At 47.9% G+C, this 20,531-nt stretch overlaps 2 protein-coding genes and 1 non-coding gene across 3 annotated transcripts; 2 read left to right on the forward strand and 1 right to left on the reverse strand.

The window, feature by feature from the left end:
* Positions 1-1,446: 1,446 nt before the first annotated feature.
* On the forward strand, positions 1,447-4,421 carry LOC125526503 (uncharacterized). The gene is made up of 3 exons (XM_048691185.2): positions 1,447-1,754; positions 2,487-2,597; positions 2,703-4,421. Exons 1-3 carry the CDS (start codon positions 1,527-1,529, stop codon positions 4,026-4,028), a joined length of 1,665 nt encoding a protein of 554 aa, XP_048547142.2. The 5' UTR covers positions 1,447-1,526; the 3' UTR covers positions 4,029-4,421.
* Positions 4,422-5,206: 785 nt separating this feature from the next.
* Positions 5,207-5,279, forward strand: TRNAK-CUU (transfer RNA lysine (anticodon CUU)). Its single transcript has one exon. It is a non-coding gene; the product is annotated as a tRNA-Lys (tRNA).
* A 71-nt stretch (positions 5,280-5,350) lies between these two features.
* Positions 5,351-9,890, reverse strand: LOC125526513 (putative hexosyltransferase MUCI70). The gene is made up of 9 exons (XM_048691191.2): positions 9,080-9,890; positions 8,267-8,494; positions 7,951-8,164; positions 7,721-7,830; positions 7,442-7,641; positions 6,824-6,927; positions 6,274-6,461; positions 5,977-6,176; positions 5,351-5,812 (listed from the first exon to the last, which is right to left on the reverse strand). The coding sequence occupies exons 1-9, from the start codon at positions 9,342-9,344 to the stop codon at positions 5,603-5,605; spliced, it is 1,719 nt and encodes a 572-aa protein (XP_048547148.1). The 5' UTR covers positions 9,345-9,890; the 3' UTR covers positions 5,351-5,602.
* Positions 9,891-20,531: the final 10,641 nt, after the last annotated feature.

The following is a 20,531-nucleotide window of genomic DNA, read 5'->3' on the forward strand; positions in this document are numbered from 1 at the left end:
ATTTTTGTGGTAAAGTGACTTTCATGAATAAAATTTGTAGCTAAGTGAACTAAATAGTAGAAGTCTGTGAACGATCAGTTTATTGATCTGAAAAATATATAAATTGTACATTGTTGGTATAAATAAATTTGAGAAATAAATATATGGAGGACTGCCTCGGAATTCCAACGCTAGTCCGTTCCGAAATTTTGACAGCATGGAAATATTGACTTGGCCGGCCGGCCAAACTGATCTGGTAACATGTGGCTGAATATGCAAATATGCAAATCATTTCGGTGTCACAGAAGTTCATAAATGTGTGGTAATGAATTTTCGCACGGACTGCTACACGAGCGGTCCCAGCAAGAACGACTGTACGAGGGTGTCCAAGTCCAACAAAAATTGAAATATTTATCCCGCGTGCAGGAGCACGCTCTCGGGAGCACCAACGAATTTCTAGTGTGGCCACATTTTTTCGTTAGAAAAAGCAACGCATCGCTGGCAACGGCTTTCTCGCCCTACTTGCACCTCCGCCTCACAGCAAGCCCGAAATCAAAAGCGCGTGAGTATTTCCTCCCGGCATCGGGCGTCCCACCCCCACGTCGAAGATCTACTCGGGTCTGCTCCCCGCGGATAGATGAGTGGGGGAGGAGGGTGCTACTACAAAACATGGCATTGTTCTTTAAAAAAATAAACATCAACTTTATTAAATAGAAATAATTGTCACATCGTCAATAAGAAAAGGTAAAATATCATCCATAGGCTTCTCAAACCAATCAACTGTGACGGAAAATCTCGCCAGCCTGGCAGAGCCATCTAATTTGCTTCCTTATTACAACGTTCGAACCTAATAAAAGAAAATCCGTAAGCCATAAAGTAGCAATCATCGAACGCCGCTCCCGCCTATTGTCCTCCTTCTTCATTGCGTCAATCACTCCCATATTGTCAGAGTTAACAACAAGACGATTACAACCCACATTTTGTGCAAGGAATAAGCCAAACCTTAGAGCCAATGTTTCTGCCGCTAATACATCAGCACACCAATTAATCATCCAGTTTTCACCAACAGTGAACTTTACTTTGTCATCTGTGAGGATAGCCAATGTTGTGCACCTAAGTAGATCGTGATCAAAAGAACTATCAACATTCAGCTTAACAAAACTCATAGGAGGTCTGTTCCATCCCCCTGTTTTACTAGTAGTCCGAGGGGAGTGGGCATTAAAAAAAATGGCATATTTGGCCGTTTGCGTAGTTCGTGATTCGGAGTGGTACGTCGACGTGGACACAAAGTCTGCATCAAGATCCGTGCACGCAAAATGAACGGCAGGCAATTTTTAGCCTTCTTAATATTGAAATAGTATTCACAAATACCCACACAAATCTCAAAGCGACGACCCCGGCGTCGCGGTCTCCACTCCTTTTCTTTTTCTGGAAACCGCGACGCCGACGCGCACAGCCGCAAGGGTTTCAAATCCACCCCCCTTCCCGACCGTTGGCCACCACCCACCTCCTGTCCCCCTCCCTCTCCGGGCAATCAATCCAATCCGATGCAGAAGAGCCAGGGACCCAAGTCGACGGCGCGGCGGCGCCCCCTGCGCGTCCTCTCCGGCAACAGGACGCCCCACCCGGCGCCGCCCGGATCCCTCCGCCGCAAGCCCCCCACCCTCACCGCCGCGGCCGCTCCCCCCTCCTCCGCCGCCGCCGCCGCCGCGGCCGAGCCGGCGCTCGACCGCCTCCTCCTCGCCAGCTCCGCCCTACCCGGCCTCGTCTCCCAGGTCGACCCCTCCCTCCCTCCGCCCTTCGCTCGAAACCCTCGTAGCCCCTTTTCCCCGTCTCGTTGGGTAGGTAGGTTAGCGATGTGAAGCGCCGTGTGATTCGTCCGAGCTTGGGCGGTGGTGCCATGGATCGATCCGATCCGATCCGACGCTCGTCTGGATGGGGTTGGGTGGGCTCCGCTGCTCGGGGGTATCCTGCTAGGATCTCATATTCCTGGATAATACTGTACTGTACTGTACTGGCCGACCCCCGTGCCGATTTGGGGCACAGAATTTTTCCCTAGCCTTGTGATGTCTGCAGTCACGACATGTGGTTGCGTACTGGTGTCTGTTCAGTATAACTGAAGAACGGTGGATGTGCAAATCTGCATCCTGACCGGAAATCTTTTATGGCGTGCCTCGTCCAGTGTCCTTTCTATGTCTCTGAATTGTTGTCATCACTGGTCTGGACTGATATTGGATGGAAGAACAGTTTCTGCAAAGAAAATAAACAGAGAGATTGTATATATTTATGTCTGCCAACTGAAACTTTAGTCACTTGTTTTGCCCCTGGAATTGGTTAGTACCTTACTGTATGTGGACTGAAACGTTTGTCTCTTGTCTGTCCTTGGAATGGATTAGTAATGCTGCTTCCTCTTGTCGGTTAAGTTGTAGATAGATCATTACTGTTACACCTGAGCTTGCCAATTTGCTGGTTCTTATAATGTTCTCCTGTTTTTGCCCCTAAATCAGATTGACGAATTGGTCTCCAGCGCCCTCCAATGCCAGACTATATCCAGAAGAGGGGAGCAAGAGATAGAATCCTTCAGTTGCTTCTTGTCAGACACTAATTCCTCTTTGAAGGTGGGCACTGTCATCGAATCTTTCATTCTTTCTGAAGCAAAATTACGTGAGCATGAGCCCTTTATGCTTTCAGATGTCATCATTACTCGTTTTGTTCTTATGCAGCAATGGGCTTCCAGACTTAAGCAAGCGCTTGAAGCTTCCCCAGCCAAAAGTGAAAATGCCTCAAAGCACACCTTGGAAACCTGTTCAAAATCTGTTGCGAAAGGGAGTGACAAGTTGTTTCCCAGCAACAGCATCTTACCTCCAGCAGGCCCGGCAGTATCGCCTTCACAAGACTTGGTCTGCAGCAGCAGCAACAACTTACCAGAGACTGACCTGATTGTCTCGCCTTCACCTCTTGTTTCATGGCGTACTGGGGCATGTATGGTCGACAGTGGGAAGCAGTTATTTCTCTTGACACCATTGCCAAAATCAAAAGCACGCTCATCCATGTGCCCAAGATCATCAAAAGCACAGTTGAGGACAACTGCCAGCATGGATGAGCTGAATCTTCCCAATTTACCTGTTTGGAAACTGACCATTTCTGATGACAATAGTCCTGATCTGGAGCAAAGTGTGAAAGGAAAGGAAGCAAGGGCTGGTGTCGCGACACCTTATCCTAGCAAAGCAAAGAAAAGCTCATCAGAAGACAATCTATTTTCGCCTTTTAGCTTCTCAATTCAGAAGAGCAGGAGAGCACCACTGCCTACTCCATGCCCGAAGACAGCATTGCGGGGTAAGCAACATGTGTTCTCACCGATATCGGAGGGCTCAAGTAAGGATGACATTCTCAGTGCTGGACCGGCTGAGAGTGACAAACCACCATCTGGGGCCTCTGATGAAATGCTGTCTGATGAGAAGGATTTGGCATCAAGGTATCCAGACCTGTATGGGTTTAATCAGCCTACCGGAGACAGACGCCGAAAGAAAGAAGCCGATGTGGCTCTTGACTGGTTCTTGTCACCCCTCAAGACCTGCGTGCTAATGGATCCAAGTCCAACAGATGATAAGCCCGTTCCCCTTCCAGCAAAGGATAACAAATCCTTGATAGAAAATCCTTGGGAAGGCTGGGAAGGCAATAATAAGCTGGAGGGAAGACGGAAACTTTCAGATTGCAATCCTATCCAAACTCTATCGGTGCATAGCAAGGCCTTGGTTGGTACTCCCCGGAAAGGCTTGGAAAGCAATAACCTGAAGGGGAAGCAGGAGCTTCCAGATGACAAACTCATCCAGACCCCAGCAGTGCATAGCAGGGCCTTGGTTGGCACTCCCTGGAAAGGCCTGGAAAGCACCAACCTGAAGGGAAGGCACGCCGGCGAAACTACTCTCAAGAAGGAGCTCTGGGCAAGATTCGAGGCGGTCTCGACCAACGAGCTGCACCTAGACAGGTCAGTCTTCCAGAAGCCCGATGGGAGGAGATTCATCGACATGCTCGAGGAGGCTGAATGATTCAGAGTAGCAGCAGAGGGCACTTGTTTCTTTCTGGCGCTGTAGCTGTGGGATTGGAGACTGAAACCCATCCCTATTGTCTATAACGGTCTCCATCAACCATGTATGAGTGCCCAGAGCCAAAACTGCAGTGATCAATGGATCAGCAACGGGTTCCAAGTCTCGCGGGCTCGCGCCGCCTTGTGTTCAATAAGATTGGCCGCGTCACAAAAATATGCATTTTGTACTGATATCTTGTGCATTTTGCAAAACTGTTGTCGTGTAGACATGGGCAGTGTTGAACTGTCGATTCATCCCAGTCACAGGGTGTTTGTTTTATACCACAAGGAAATCGGTGGCTAATAAAACATACTGCTACAAAGGCTTGATGTGCTTTTTTGGGTGATTTATTTATGGCAAAACCTGGGAAGAAAACTGATGCTGCAAAGTGGCCGGTGCCGCTCAGCATCAGTTAACATGATTTATGGTGAAATCAGTCGAAGGTCACGTTGGTAAAGTGCAATATATCAGAAGTCTTTTATAACTGTACGAGATAACTTTAATTCTAGAAAAGCCATGCAAATGTACGAGTATTATTTACTCCCCCCATTCCGAAATGTTTGAATTTTTGACTTTGTCCTAGGTCAGACTTTTTAGATTTGACCAAGTCCATAGAAAAATATGCAAACATCTACAACACCAAATTAGTTTCATTAGATTCGTTCATAATAAAGTGTATTCTGGAACAGAAAAAAGTATTAACTTTGAATCTGTGGCTGATGTAGACGCTCCAGTGCCAAGTCCTAACTTGTTAAACTAACAGTATATCTAACCGGTGAACGTTCGCTGGGAGGGAGCTCCCGGCGAACGACCTAAAAGCCGCTGGGATCGTGATCAAACGCATGCCATTTAAGAAAGAAAAAAAAACACTGCGTCGCTAGCATTTTTTCCTTCCATACATGACAAGTCCCTCAAAAATGCAATGCAATTTTAGTTATGTTGGCATGGCAACTGGGGTGTTGTCCACAACAAATGTTCGCCAGATAAACGGGTCCTAAGCTAATTGGAGTGGCACAGGGATGATGTTTTGCCTGCTTTCAGGTACTTGTAGTATCAACCTCACTTCTTTTGGCTTGCCAGGAAATGGAGAATGAAGTGGTTCCATTTCAAATTGCCCTAGCTCAGTGAAGCAGCAGCAAGCCCGTCTAGCTCAGTTGGTAGAGCGCAAGGCTCTTAACCTTGTGGTCGTGGGTTCGAGCCCCACGGTGGGCGCTTGCCGTTATTTTTTTACTTTTTACACCTCACAGAACAGGTTTTGCCTAGTCCCCACTTTTTGCTTTGAGTTCACTGTAATAACTCGACCCAAAACAGGCCGGGCTCAATTGAATGACACTGCTTTCCGCTGTTATTTACAACAACAATGAAGAATTGGCTATGAACAAATTCCATTTCGTGGCCGGCAAAAAATTACAATCCTCCATTCCCTCTCTCTCTCTCTCTCCCTCTCCCCACCTAGTGGCACCAGCTGCCATACATACGGTCACCCCCAACTATCGAGTGACAGGAGTCCGTCCGTCCATCCCGGTGAACCTCCGTCACACAGCATCCATCGCCCAGGTAACCGGCTTCGCGACCCGCCTCCGCGAGCTCGATTTCTTCTCCTTTTTCCGCCTCACGACAGGCTTCTTCGACGGGGGAGCTCTCCTGCTGCTACCTGGTCTGATTTTCCGCGATGGTTCGACCGCGATGGGAGGCGTGTTCCTGCCGGACGCGATCATTTGCTCTAGCAGCTCCCTGTGGTATGCCTGGACAAATGAGGTAAATCATGAGATTAACAGGTGAGCCATGTGCTGTGCCTGCCTGTAGGCCAAATTGCTCGGTAGTTGTTGAGACGTGCGGTAACCGTAAGGTAGTTGTTCATGCAACAAGTGCTCCGTGGCCAAAGATGGAATCGGGGAAGATGTACTACCTGGACAACAAAGTTGCGCCTTTCGCAGTCCAGGAACATCTGGGGCATCCAGCCGACTTTAGCCCTTATTTTGTCCCGGACGGTGCTGAAGCTGATTTGATCCCTGGCGGTGAAGCGCTCAACTTCATTGAACCAAAGACATGTGAAGAGGTTCGAGATGGGGACGTGTTCTCTGATGATCACACAGCCTTCCGGGACGTCTGCACACAATGCGAAAGGGAAAAAGATTAATGTCTGAGAATGAAACCAAACAGTGCATGAATCATGCATGATTTACACTCCGGTGAGTCCACTGACCACTTGTGATAGGAAGCTTGGCGGGAGAATAATGTGTTAGGCCCTCATTTCTGTAGAAATCTATTTGTTCATCGATTGATGCATTGTCATACTTTCCAGCAGCTTTATTAGCTTCTGCTTCTTCATACACATCAAAACGTCTGTAGTGCCGAGATATCGCAAAACTAGAATTCTTTCTCCACAGAAACCTGATTGGTAGAATAAACAGTCAGGCTCACAGTACAGGTGACAGGAGCATCAGGGACAAAAGATGCGCAAGATAACAGTTGGATGTATGCAATTTCGATACTCCAATGAGGATAAATCGGACCATTCTCTAACCCCACTGATTTAAATATGGCAGGCCCACATTTGACACGAGACTAAATATTTGGCAGATTTTTCTCCTTTAGAACAGACTCACCAAGAAATAACACATAATACATCAAGCTCTTCACATCAAGCATACCTCTGAAGCAGCAAAATAAGGATCTACAACAAGCTTTCTCCTTAAGAACAGACTCACCAAGAAATAACACATAATAAACCAAGCTCTTTACGTCAAGCATACCTCTCAAGCAGTAAATAAGGATCCACAACAAGCTGAAGCTTTGCGTCTATCCAAACTGAAAATCTTACATTTGGAAATAGCCTATGGAGCAGAAGCTTGGGAATCTGCACCAATAAAGTATTTGGTCATTCAACATGCTCATAACAACATATAGATACAGATAAACTTGTCGTAGGGCATTAATTGCTAGATTTCTTCAATTGAACTACTTAAAATGTTGGAACTAAAACCTCCTAGAAGAATACTCATTTAGACATCTGGACATAAACTTAAAATCTCTTGCATGATGACATGTGGTCTCAACGACCAAGCTTATAGGCTATAAAATGGTCCCAAAACTGAGAGTAAGGTTTAAGGAACCAGGCAAAGGCAAATCAGCAAGTCATCAGATTCTGAATCTCTGGTAAACTGGTTAAAATATGAGACAACTGAAGACAAAGGCATGTTTTGCACAGTAGCCCCTCAACAAGTTTGCCATGCATACTATCACCTTACAGACTTCACTTGCTTTGTTCATGTAGTTAATATTTGATTTAAGTATTTAATTTATCATGAATTGCACATGATGTGTTCATATTGTGACTGCATGTTCAAGTAGAAAGTAGCTGGCAAAGGTACCTTCCCCGTGCGCCTTGGATCTTCATAAGGGAGGTTCCGGACAACCACTAGCCTCCATAAGCCAACTTTATTATCTTTGTACAGTGAGCTGGAATTCTTGACATAAGCCATTGTTTCTTCGTCTACAAACATATAAAAACACGCATTTGCCTTTGACAGTTCACTGACATTCCTTGGATGTTGAATCATATCATAGTTCCCTGGACAATGGTATCAAATTGTGAGCAGATAATTGAGTGCAACAAAAGGTTACAACTATTGGACAACAGTGCTAGTTACCGAAAATGGCAGAAGCTACAACAAGCTCACGGCATTGCTCCATTTCTAGCAGATCATCATCACTGATGTCAAATCCGGTACCTTGGCCAGGTTTCTTTCCTCTAACAAATCTGATAAAACAGCGCAAACAATGTTGATTGATATTCACATTTCATAGTTCAAAGGCTAATCTTTTGGACAAGCCAGGGACTTAATCTGGAATTCTGGAACAGCAGATGCATGTAACATACCCACAGTGGACAGTCATCGAATTGGTAATGTCAAAAGATTTATTTCTCTGCTCCAGAGATAGATGCCCTCCAAATGCAGAGCCCGGATTTGAGAAATTTGCTGTGACGCTGTCTTCCAAGGCATAATCTAAGTTTTCAAGAACAGGAGATGGCGAAGCTTGTAGAGGCATCAGAGCAAATGCCTGATCTATTGAGACATAGCAAACAGGGCATGCTACAGGGAGGGGTGAGAAGAGATCAGACGATAAGGTACATGATTGGGGCCAAAGATTTTGCAATGCCAAGTAGAAAAGAAAATGCAAAGAACTAAGCTTACGTCGAGGCCCAGTGCGTTTCTTATCAAACAGGATAGGAGGAACTGCAAAACCTTCACAAGGATGATTTGTGAAGTTTCCAGGTGAAAGATGAAGCCGATTTGGATGCTCGAATTTGTTGTGGTCATTGGACATCATCAGAGGCCTTGTCGTGCTGGGGTATACAGAATTCTGGATGGCGTTCGTGACTTCGTAGTTGCTAGCAATGATAATTGAAGAAGTATTGTCATCTGAAACAACATCATGCAAAACAAAACAAAACAAAACAATTAGTTTTATATTGTATTATAAAGCAACATTTGTTTTGAATTATTAACTCTTGGGCAGAATACATGTTGGAATATTCCCTAAGAAAAGCGTGGCACATTAGCTGCAGCTACCCTGTAAGGTTTTGATCAGCAAACGAGTTTGATATCTGGACACCAGTTTGATTATTTCATTCGGTTACTAGGTGGTTAGGTCATCTAAAGACTGGGCCTACAAAAGCTGAGCGGAGCTAAACCCTGCCCATTTGAAATGTTTCAGACCTCGAGAACTATGGCAAGCATGAACCAAAATGGATAGAACAGTAGCAAGGGAATTGGTCAGCAGCTACCTAGAGCGTGAAACGATGGAGAAGAAGAGCACTAAGGACGTGGGGAGGGTCACACAATCTGCACGGACAACATTCTACTATTGTTTAAACCATATGAAATTCCCAAAACCAACCCGAATTTCAGAAACGCCAGCCGCGTGACCCGAACAAGCTGCAGAACATTTCGCTGCGGCCAGGAGCAGAGAGCGGAAAAAATCCAAACCAGAGTCAAAGGGATCACCTTTGACGACGGCGAAGAGGGAGCAGAAGAGCGCGGCGGAGGCGACGGCGAGCAGCAGGAGCAGTCCGGCCCCGCGGCGGCCGACGAGGCGCAGCGCGCGGTGCAGCAGCTGCAGGCGCTCCTTGTCCCCGCCGCCGGCGCCGGCGCGCAGGCCCCAGCCCCGGGCTTTCCTCCCGACGGGGACGGCGGCGCCGGCGCCGGCGCCCGCCGCGGGCAGGGAGCCGCAGCTCCCGGTGCGCAGCCCCAGCGAGGCGGCGCCGCTCATCGCCTCCACCTCCGCCCCTCCTCCCCCCGCATCCCCTCGATGGCCGGATCGCGCGCGGCCAAATCAGATCCGCGGAGGACCGATGCCTCGGCGAAGCCGCCCGCCCGCAGATGACTCGGAGGGAGGCCACTTAAGGCGCGAGTGGCGGAGCGATCCGGGTGGGTGGGGATTAGGAGCGCGGCGCCGCAGAGATGGCGGTGGCGGTGGCGGCGAGGGGCCGATGATCTGCAGAATTGGTAGGTGTCCGTCGTCCGGGAGCGAGCATGTGATCCTCCCTTGGAATGGAAGCGCGTGGGCAGACCAGACGAGGACGGTTCCTCCTTCCTTCCCAATCCCACTGCCCCACCCACACCCACAGTGGTGTGCAGGTGTGGTCTCCCTCGTCGCCGTCCCCTACTGCCTTGGCCTTGGCCTTGCCGACGTGAGGCGGACGGTTAAATTGAAGGTGAAGCGGGCGGCTTGGGTAAAACTCCACCGACGAGGAGGACCGGATCTGGCACGGTGTCACCTCACCTGCCGCCGGTTGAGAAAATTATTTGATGATGATGGGCTTAGCGTGGCGGTGGCGATTGCCATTTGGCGAGGGGAGGTGGCCTGGCCACATGGGACAAGGCCTGGGAGGAGGAGTACACGGCACTCACTGGGATGGGGATGGGAGCACGCGTGGACGCTTAATGCAAAAGCGAAAGCGTTCGTTTTGGGCGTGGGAGCGAACGGCGGGCAAAAGCAAACGAGCCAACCAACGAACCAACGAACCAACCCTTTTTGGTGCTTGCTCTTTTCTGCTTTGTGGTTGTGGCCGGGTGTTTGATGATGATAAAACCGTGCACCCGAAATGAAATGACGTTTTATCGGCCAGGCCATCGCATCCCACTCCATGGTTACATCCCTGCTAGAGAATGATGTCCACTACATTGTGCGGCACAAAGGAATGCACAATGAAATGAAATGAAATGTTGTTCACTATATGAGCTCCAATGATATTTGAGCAGCTTCTGTTCTTGTGCGCAATTATTATACTCTTTGAAGGCTTTTTTGCAAAACTTTAGACCTCCTGAGAGCTGTTAGATCTCAGATACAGCGGCTCCCAGAAGTTTGTATCACCGTAGCATCCAAGTCGTGGGAGCACCTGATGTTCTCCCTTATATCACATCCAAACAGTTTCATGCATGTTTGAAGAGTATAATGATGCGGCACCATTAAGCATCATCAGGGATACATATAGGTACAAACACACACTGAAACTACTAGATGGGCCCAAAGAAGACATGTGTCATGCGAAACATAAAAACACAAAAAAAAAACTGAAAGTTACACACGAGGGTCCCTAATGCTAAGATGTCAATGAAGCAGATAAACAGATTGTATGCATGTGTCCAATTAGTGAAGGAACAATTGTGCCAGTAGACATCTATGTATTGGAGAAAATTTGCCAATTATGATGCTACAACTGTTGGGCAAATGTCCAACAAGCACATTGTTAATATAAACCAAAAACCCCAACGTACGTGTGGAAAATTTAGATTGGACAGTCAACATTTTGCTGATACCTTCCACCCCCATCTCTACTATCTACACTTTCGCACTGCTCTAGGTGGCCCCAGAAACTCAGCTGCTCGCATTGCATTGGTCTTGTTCTCTTGGTTTACCGCTTCAGCTAAAGGTAGAAGCTTCATATATAACACCTACCTTTCATTAACTAATGCAAGGCTAGGAGGTTGTTGCACCGGTCGAATTGAAAATAAGCACAAGTTTTCTTATCTCTTTTTTTTTGTTAACACAGGGCCCGCCCTGGTGTATGGCCAGAGAGGCCACCGCCTAGGGCCCAGGTCTTAAGGGAGCCCACAATCTGGTATGCTATAGCCTACTAAAAAATGAGAAGAAGAAGAAGTGGGGAGCAGCGTGGTGGGCTTGGCCCAATTACTGGCTCATTGCTAGGATGCAAGCGCTAGGAAAAAAAGGTTAAGCATCACACGGCCGCATCTCGCAGAGTCACACGCATCTATCCATCTCCAAAATCAATGATTCATCAATCGCTTCCTCGTCTCACCCTCACTCCGGATTCTTGCCGCCGCTCACCGCTCAGGGCCTTGCCGGTTGCCGCCGGTTTAGCCAGCTGACTGCTGGTGTTGGGTTGTCGCCGTGCCGTCGTTGGCCCGTCTTGCTCTTGCCATCCGCGAGGCTGTGATGGTGTGACTGTGCGAGTTCATCGATCATCGTCCTCTCGGTCTTTCAAAAGTACCTATATAATCATCCATCCCCAATTTCAGGATACAGGGTGCATGATTGTTAAGGTGCTGAACTGCTTATGTACTTGAGGAGTACTTCTTCTTTTCATAATTTCAGGTCATTAGTCTAGCAATGTTTCCTCCCAAACATTTGTCAGGTGCTGCAAAACGGGGGAAAAAATAAAAGAAATGCCTGAAGAAATTTTTTGAAGCACTGACGCATTACTATTATTGTGAACGGAGTCACTAGAATTTGATTATTATTTGAGGTGATCTTATTAGTTTCATTTTGCTGTCTTTTGTCTTTCTATTATAATATGAAAATTTCCAGCAATTATTGTTAGAGTTCTCAAACTGGGGATGTATAGCTGAAAAAACACTCTTAATATTTTGCAAATGAAGTTAGACATACACATGTTTATAAAGTATGCAAACACGTACATGGGGCCCATATCGCGAGTTCGGCCAAGGGCCCTCCGAAACATAGAGCCGGCACACGCACTCAATCATTCAAGTCAACTAGAGTGCAATTATGCTGCAATTTGTCTCTTTTTTTTATGGCTGTGGCAACTATACCAGTTGAGCTGAGCATGAAGAAAAATTTGGCGACGTCTAGCTAGCCAATCCAGGATGCATAAAAAAGCAACCAAATAAGTTTTGTTGGTTCAATTGCTTTTGTCGTTGGCTCCCACACCCAAAATGGTTTCGCTTTTGCATTAAGCGTCCACACGTGCTCATGTGCTCCATGAGTTCCACGTACTCTTCCTCAGTTCCTCTCCTAGGCCATGTCCCATGTGGCCACTTCGCCTCGCCAAATGTCACCTCACCTTTACTTGTTCCTGAAATGACATTTTATTGTCCTGAGGACTTTTCCAATGCATTAATACTTTAGATGAGATACTACGTGCATTAAGAGTATCTACGGTTGGACGCAGAGGCGGAGGACAAATTTTTATTTTATGATAAGGCGAAGTCTTAAGCAAAGATTTTATTTTATGCAAATTAAAAGAGCTAACACACACTAACAATGCACACTACAAATGAATAGCCAGATATAATATAAATGTAGACATGTTTCAATAGAAAATAACCAAATATAATAAAAATGTAGACATGTTTCAATAGAAAAACAATATCAATTTGTCACTAATATCTGCTTGGATTTGAGCTGCTGTTAAAAATTGCTACTTACTCCCTCCTATCCTTTTTAGTCTGTATATAAGTTTTGTCCGAAGTCAAAGCATCTCTACTTTGACCAAATTTTTATAAAAAAGTATTAACATTCACAATGTCAAATTAATATTATTGGATTCATTATGAAATGTAGTTTCATAGTATATATATTTGGTATTGTATATGTTGATATTTTTTAATATAAATTTGGTCAAAGTTTATAAAGTTTGACTTGACACAACTCTAATATGCGGAGTAAAAAGGACCGGAGGGAGTACTAAATTTCAGAGAAGAAATATACCTCTTCCCCCACAGTGCGGATTTTTGGAGGCCGAGCTCCAGTGAGCTCGGTATTTTGAAAAAAATCAAAAAGCGTATTTAAAAGTTCCAAAAAAATTTGAAAAAAATATCATGAAAACTTATATGTATTCCGCAAGAACGTGTTAAATTTTGTCGAAAAATATTGTGATTTGTAGGCGGTACAAAAACAACAAATTTCTGGTCCAATAACAAAAATAAAAGGCCCATTAAAAATGTGTATTTGTCTTTTTCCTGTAGGCCACATGTAAACGTATAATACTGTGGAATTTTCAATATACATAGTATATATGTGCATGTGTGTTAAAAAAATAAATTTAGAATTTTTCGTGCTCCAGAAAAATAAAAAATAAAAACGAGCTCACTGGAGCTCGGCCTCCAATGGCATTTTCCGCCTCTTCCCCTTCCTTTCTAGTATCTTCTGGCCGGAAGCACGAAACTGCGCCGGACTGCACCCTGCGTTCCTACCGTCACTCGCCGCTGTCTCCTGCCGTCGTCGCGTGGAGCTGCCGTTGGAGCCGCCACCGGTCGCGCCTAGGCGTCTCTGCTTCGTGCGTGCCTGCATGGGCGCTCGAACCTGGCGAGTCATGAGTGAGTGGACGAGCCCTGGCCCAATACACTGGCTGTGTCGGCCCATCAGGCCAGCGTCCAGCGATAGCGTTAGATTACCGAATGAGACAGCGAATCGACCAGAACTGGATGGCATGCATATCTATAAAATATTTTTTGCTAAAAATTAAGGTATGGCAGCCGCTATAACCTGCCCACTGGAGTCCTCTGCCAGTGGTTGGATCTAGATAATCTAGTCTCAAGTACATCCGCGAACGCGTCCGGTAACATTCATAGAAAGTGACCGGTCACCCTTCATATGTCCTATCGAACAGTCACACTCATATGAAAACGCTCAAATCCATGCAAATGAATATCACAGGTAAAATAACATTTATTCATAGTGAAAATGCATAGTTCAAGCATAAAATTTATTTGAAGTGCACAATTCAAACAATAAACTCCTTGGTTTTCTTCCTGATTTTTATCATGAGTCCACATATATTCCACAAGATCATTGAGTAGTTGCACGTGTACATGTTCATTTTGTAGATTCTGATGCATCTATAAAAAAAAATCATAATTTGATCTACATCTTGTTCTGGAATGTGGACTTGTTCTCTAGCCTTCTCAAAATCACGGGTTCAGACTACACCTTCATCCTCGTCCTCAACAATCATATTCTGCGGACACAACATTTCATCGGCTACCACAACATTTCAGGGGCGGGGTCAGGGAGGTTCAGGCAGGGGAGGTTGGAGAGACCGGGCCGGGGTCGAGGCGGGGCAGAGTCGAGGTGGAGGCGGGGCGCGAAGATCCGGGCAGCGACGACGGGTGGAGGCGGCAGCGGCGGCGACGCGAGTTTAGAGGCGCGGGGGATAGATGGAGGGAAGCGAAATGAGTGGAGGGGAAGGCGCCGCGAGGGGATAAGGCAGACTATGTCGACGGCTCGGCATAGATACAATCATGCAACGTGTGCATCTATGCCGACGGCTAAGCCGTAGGCATAGATATTTCTTTTTTTCTTCTTTTTATGCATCAACCTCATTTTTTTCTAAAAAAAATCCTATTACCAATATGTTAATTATAGACTAGCCTTCCTATACCCTCCGACGACCACCGAGCGACCTAACCACAGCCGTAGACCCGACGTGGCCGTTTTCCCCCTCCAGGTGCCGGCAGCGGCGCCATCCGTGAGGAGGGCCACACCCCGAAGATGCGCGTTGCCTCTTCAGACATGCCACCACACCGTATGTCATGTATGAGGGCCCGGTGCGATGCTCCGGTGGCATTGCTACCCCCAGCCCCCGCCCCGCCTAACCCTGTAGTGGTTGACAGCCCTTTGAATTTCCCCGTACAGGCTCTGACCAGTGGACCTCTCCACCCGGTTGTGTTAGGTCAGCCCATAGGAACACTTGGGAGCAACGTCCCGGCCAAACCCACAGCAAGATCCCCTCCGTCTAGACCCGACGCGGCCGTTTCCCCCCTTCACGTACCGGCAGTGGTGCCATCCGTGAGGGGGGGCCAAACCCCAGAGACACGTGTCGGATGTTTGCAACTGCCATAAAACTTCCAGACTTGTGAGAGGTCGCCTACGCAAGATTTGGTGGCATGCTAGCCCCCAGAGGCCGCCGGCCACAATCGTAGACACGCGAAGAGCAATCCGCGTAGAGGAAAGTGTTCAGATACTTCTGCATCACCAAAAATTATGAAAAATTACCACCAGTCCTATATAACATGTGCCCACGTCGTGTAAAAAACTCATGATTTTATCGTGCTCCGAGTGTTCAATAATATTCACGCCGCACTATTACCACAAAACATTTACTACCATGTCATCGCCGTCCGTGAGGGGGGCCACACCCCGGAGACGCGTCCTGCCTCTTTAGACATGCCACCGCACCGTACGACATGTATGAGGGCCCGGTGCGATGCTCCGGTGGCATTGCTATCCCCCAGGGCCCTCGCCCTGCCTAACCCTGTAGCTTTTGACCACGAGATCTAGCCCTTTGACTTTCGCCGGACGGGCTTTGACCAGTGGACCTCTCCACCCGGTTGTGTTAGGTCAGCCCATAGGAACACTTGGAAGCAACATCCCGGGCAAACCCATAGCAAGATCCCTTTCGTGTAGAACCGACACGACCGTTTCCCCCCTCTAGGTGCCGGTGGCGGCGCCATCCGTGAGGGGGGCCACACCCCGGAGACGCGTGCTGCCTCTTCAGACATGCCACCACATCGTATGACATGTATGAGGGCCCAGTGCGACGCTTCAGTGGCATTGCTACCCCCCCAGGGCCCCCGCCCCGCCTAACCCTGGAGCGATTGACCACGAGATCTAGCCCTTTAACTTCCCACAGACGGGCTTAGACCAGTGGACCTCTCCACCCGATTGTGGTAGGTCAGCCCATAGGAACACTTGGGAGCAACCTCCCGGCCAAACCCACAACAAGATCCCCTCTGGTGTAGACCCGACGCAGCCGTTTCCCCCTCCATGTGTCGGCGGTGGCGCCGTCCGTGAGGGGGGCCACACCCCGGAGATGCGTGCTGCCTCTTTAGACATGCCACCACACAGTACAACATGTATGAGGGCCCAGTGCAATGCTCCGGTGGCATTGCTACCCACAGGGCCCCCGCCCGCCTAACCCTGTAGCGTTTGACCACGAGATCTAGCCCTTTGACTTTCCACGGACGGGCTTTGACCAGTGGACCTCTCCACCTGGTTGTGTTAGGTCAGCCCACACGAACACTTGGGAGCAACACCCGGGCCAAACCCATAGCAAGATCCCCTCCGTGTAGACCCGACACGGCCGTTTCCCGCCTCCAGGTGCCGGAGGCGGCGCCGTCCATGAGGGGGGCACACCCCGGAGACATGTGCCGGGCGTTTGCATCCGCCACAACACTTCCAGACTTGTGAGAGGCCTCCTACGGAAGATTTGGCAGCATGCTAGCCCGTGGAGGCCGCCGGCCACAATCGTAGACATGCGAAGAGCAATCCGCGTAGAGGGAAGTGTTCAGATACTTCCGCATCACCAATAATTATGAAAAATTACCATCAGTCTTATACCACATGTGCCCATGTCGTGTAAAAAAATCATGATTTTATCGTGCTCCGAGTGTTCAATAATATTGACGCCGCACCTTTACCGCAGAACGTTTACTACCGTGTCATCGCCGTCCATGAGGGGGGCCACACCGGAGACGCGTGCTGCCTCTTTAGACATGCCACCACACCGTACGACATGTATGAGGGACCGGTGCGATGCTCCAGTGGCATTGCTACCCCCTAGGCCCCCGCCCCGCCAAACCCTGTAGCGTTTGACCAGGAGATCTAGCCCTTTGACTTTCGCCGGACGGGCTTTGACCAGTGGACCTCTCTACCCGGTTGTGTTAGGTCAACCTATAGGATCACTTGGGAGAAACATCCGGGCTAAACCCACAGCAAGATCCCCTCCGTGTAGATCCGACGCAGCCGTTTCCCCCCTCCAGGTGCCGACGGCGGCACCGTCCGTGAGGGGGCCACACCCCGGAGACGCGCGCTGCCTCTTCAGACATGCCACCACACCGTAAGACATGTATGAGGGCCGGTGCGACACTCCGGTGGCATTGCTACCCCCCAGCCCCCCCGCCTTGCACTAGTAGAAAAAGGGTCAAATGTGAAGCACATTAGTGTCGGTTTGAATTTGAGCCGGCACTAATGTGTCCGTTAGTGCCGGTTCCAACGGATAGCCGGGCCGCTCTCATTAGTACCGGTTCGTGGCGAACCTTTAGCACCGGTTCATGCTATGAACCAGTACTAATGAGAGTGGTGGCAGGATGTTGTCAGTCTGGGGCCCCTCCAGCACCTTTAGTACTGGTTTGTGTCACGAACCGGTATTAAAGGTCGTCCTACATAAACCCTTCGTCCACCTGAGCTCGCTCTATTCCTCCCTTTTCCCCTCTCCTCTCTGTTCTTCCCCTCTTCCTCTCGAGCTCATCACACATTTTGCCCAAAATTTATCAAGATTTGAAGGCCCCCATCCATTCAAATGATCACAAAGGTTAGCAACTTTGTCCTTTCATCTCTCATTGCTAGATTAGCTCTTGCAATGCTTTATATAGTGATTAATTTGTGAGTTTAGTAATTTGGGAGGAATTATATGTGCTAGTATTTGATTTATATGCAATTTGAGGTAAAAAATAACACTTAGTTTGCATATGTAGGTGTGGTTTACTTAGTGCCTTCTAAATCTCCGTCGTAACCACCGCCGATCGCCCGCACCGTCCCATCGCCGGCACCACCTTGCGGTGAGCCTCTTGTTCATGAATGTTTTATATAAAAAATTGATGTTTGTGTGATTTGGATATATAGTTACTCGTATAACTATCTTACCCGTACGTTGTTTGTTATACATAGTGCCATGGTTTTGATATCTGTCCCCGTCAGCCCTCGTCCTTGTTATGATTCAGATGTGGTATATTATCTTTTAAAACTATTTGTTGCATTTCGTGTTTATGACAAATTATGCCCATCAAGTTGACATAGATATTGTATGTAGGAGGTATGTGAACCGGAAATTCCAACCGACCATATTGTCGAGAGGTTAAATTTAGTTGAAAGAGAAAGTGAGGATTTGAAAGAAAAATTGAAAATAATTGAGGGGGAGAAGATGGAATTGGAGTTGCATGTTGCCGATGTCGTTGATGATCACAAGATCAAGATGGAGAAAATGCGTTTGAAGATTAGAAAGATTAGAAAATATGCCATTCATAGTGAGGCTTGGTATCATTATGCTGTTGGATCAATTATCACCTTAGTTGCGATCTTGATCGCATTTGTTGTTGCATTTAAATTCTTTAGCTAGAGAGTTATTTGTTTGTTGCATTTAAGTGTTGTATGAACTTTATGTATGAACTTGTATTAATTTGGTCTTTTTGGTGTTGTGTAATGAAGATGAGCCGACAATGGATGTACGATGACCGATGCTCTCTTGAGTTCATTAATAGCGTGCATACTTTTCTGCTGCTGCTGAGGCAAACAAGCGGGCGGATGGTTTTATTCCTTGTCCATGTGTTGGCTGTAAGAATGATCACGATTACTCTACGTCAAGAACCATTCACGTCCACCTGTTTGAGTCTGGTTTCATGCCCCACTATAATGTTTGGACCAAGCACGGAGAAAGAGGGGTTATGATGGAAGACAATGAAGAAGAAGAGGACGATGAGAGCTATCCTGGACATGGATTCCCTGAATATGATGATACAACAATGGGGGAAGAAGCTGAGCCGGCAATGCGAGAAGAAGCTGAAGAAGAGGCATCAGATGAGCCCGCTGATGATATAGGTCGGGCCATTGCCGATGCAAAGAGAAACTGCACAAGTGATTTGGAGAAGAAGAAGTTGCAGCGCATGTTAGAGGATCACAAGAAATTGTTGTACCCGAATTGCGAAGCTGACAAGAAAAAAGTTGGGCACCACACTGGAATTGCTGCAATGGAAGGCAGAGAATGGTGTATCTGACAAGGGATTTGAAAAGTTGCTGGTAATGATAAATAATATGCTTCCAAAGGACAACGAATTGCCCGAGAGTACGTACGAAGCAAAGAAGGATGTCTGCCCTCTAGGGTTAGAGGTGCAGAAGATACATGCATGCCCTAATAACTGCATCCTCTACCGCGGTGATCAGTACGAGGATTTGAACGCTTGCCCGGTATGCGGTGCATTGCGCTATAAGATCAGCCGCGATGACCCTGGTGATGTCGAGGGCGAGCGCCCCAGGAAGAAGATTCCTGCCAAGGTGATGTGGTATGCTCCTATAATACCATGATTGAAACGTTTGTTCCAAAACAAAGAGCATGCCAAGGTGATGCGATGGCACAGAGAAGACCGTAAGAAAGACGGAAAGTTGAGAGTACCCGCTGACGGGTCGCAGTGGAGAAAAATCAAGAGAAAGTACAGAAAGGAGTTTGCAGGTGACGCAAGGAATGTATGGTTTGGTCTAAGCGCAGATGGCATTAATCCTTTTGGGGAGCAGAGCAGCAACCATAGCACCTGGCCTGTGACTCTATGTTTGTATAACCTTCCTCCTTGGTTGTGCATGAAGCGGAAGTTCATTATGATGCCAGTGCTCATCCAAGGCCCTAAGCAACCTGGCAACGACATTGATGTGTACCTAAGGCCATTAGTTGAAGAACTCTTACAGCTGTGGAATGGAACAGGTGTACGTGCGTGGGATGAGTGATACGTCCATTTTGCATCATGCTTTTATATCGATATTTATTGCATTATGGGTTGTTATTACACATTATGTCACAATACATATGCCTATTCTTGTTGGAGTACGCAGTACGCTACGCTAGCGCCAAATAAAATTTTCTACCGCGCACCCAAGATCATGCTGCTGGAAATAGATCACGGGATCGGGTTTACCACTAGACGCGCAGTCACCGCAGCAGAAGTAGAGTTGGTGATGCGTGTAGCCGATCTCCCGGGCCGTCTCCTCCTCGCGTTGCCGATCTCCTGCGAACAGCGAAGACCCGTGAATGGTGATCTCCCGCGAACGGCACCTCGCGGTTCCCTCGAACGGTTCATCCAAGCACCGCAGATGCGATGCCTCCAAGGTATCCACACATACGGGGAGCAGCGTCGAGCGGCGGACTGCTAGGTCCGGTCGCGCGGCATGGGCGTGGGGAGTGGCGGTGGCTAACCAGGGTTCAATTCCCTCAACCCTAAGTGGTGTGCCCACTCCCCTTTATATAGACCTCCGAGGTGGGCTCAACACTTGAGCCCACTAGGAGTCCACATCCATTTTCCACTCAGATCCAATCCGAATGGGCTGCAGCCCCTTAAGTGTGCGACCCTATAGGTTCACATACACATGGACACGACCAGAGTCGATAGTTGGTAGCGGATCCTAGCAGAACGGGCCAACTCCCATGTGGGC

The sequence above is a fragment of the Triticum urartu genome, chromosome 1A (genome assembly GCF_056163025.1).
Source record: "Triticum urartu cultivar PI428250 chromosome 1A, HENAU_Tu73, whole genome shotgun sequence".
In the NCBI taxonomy this organism is placed as follows: domain Eukaryota; kingdom Viridiplantae; phylum Streptophyta; class Magnoliopsida; order Poales; family Poaceae; genus Triticum; species Triticum urartu.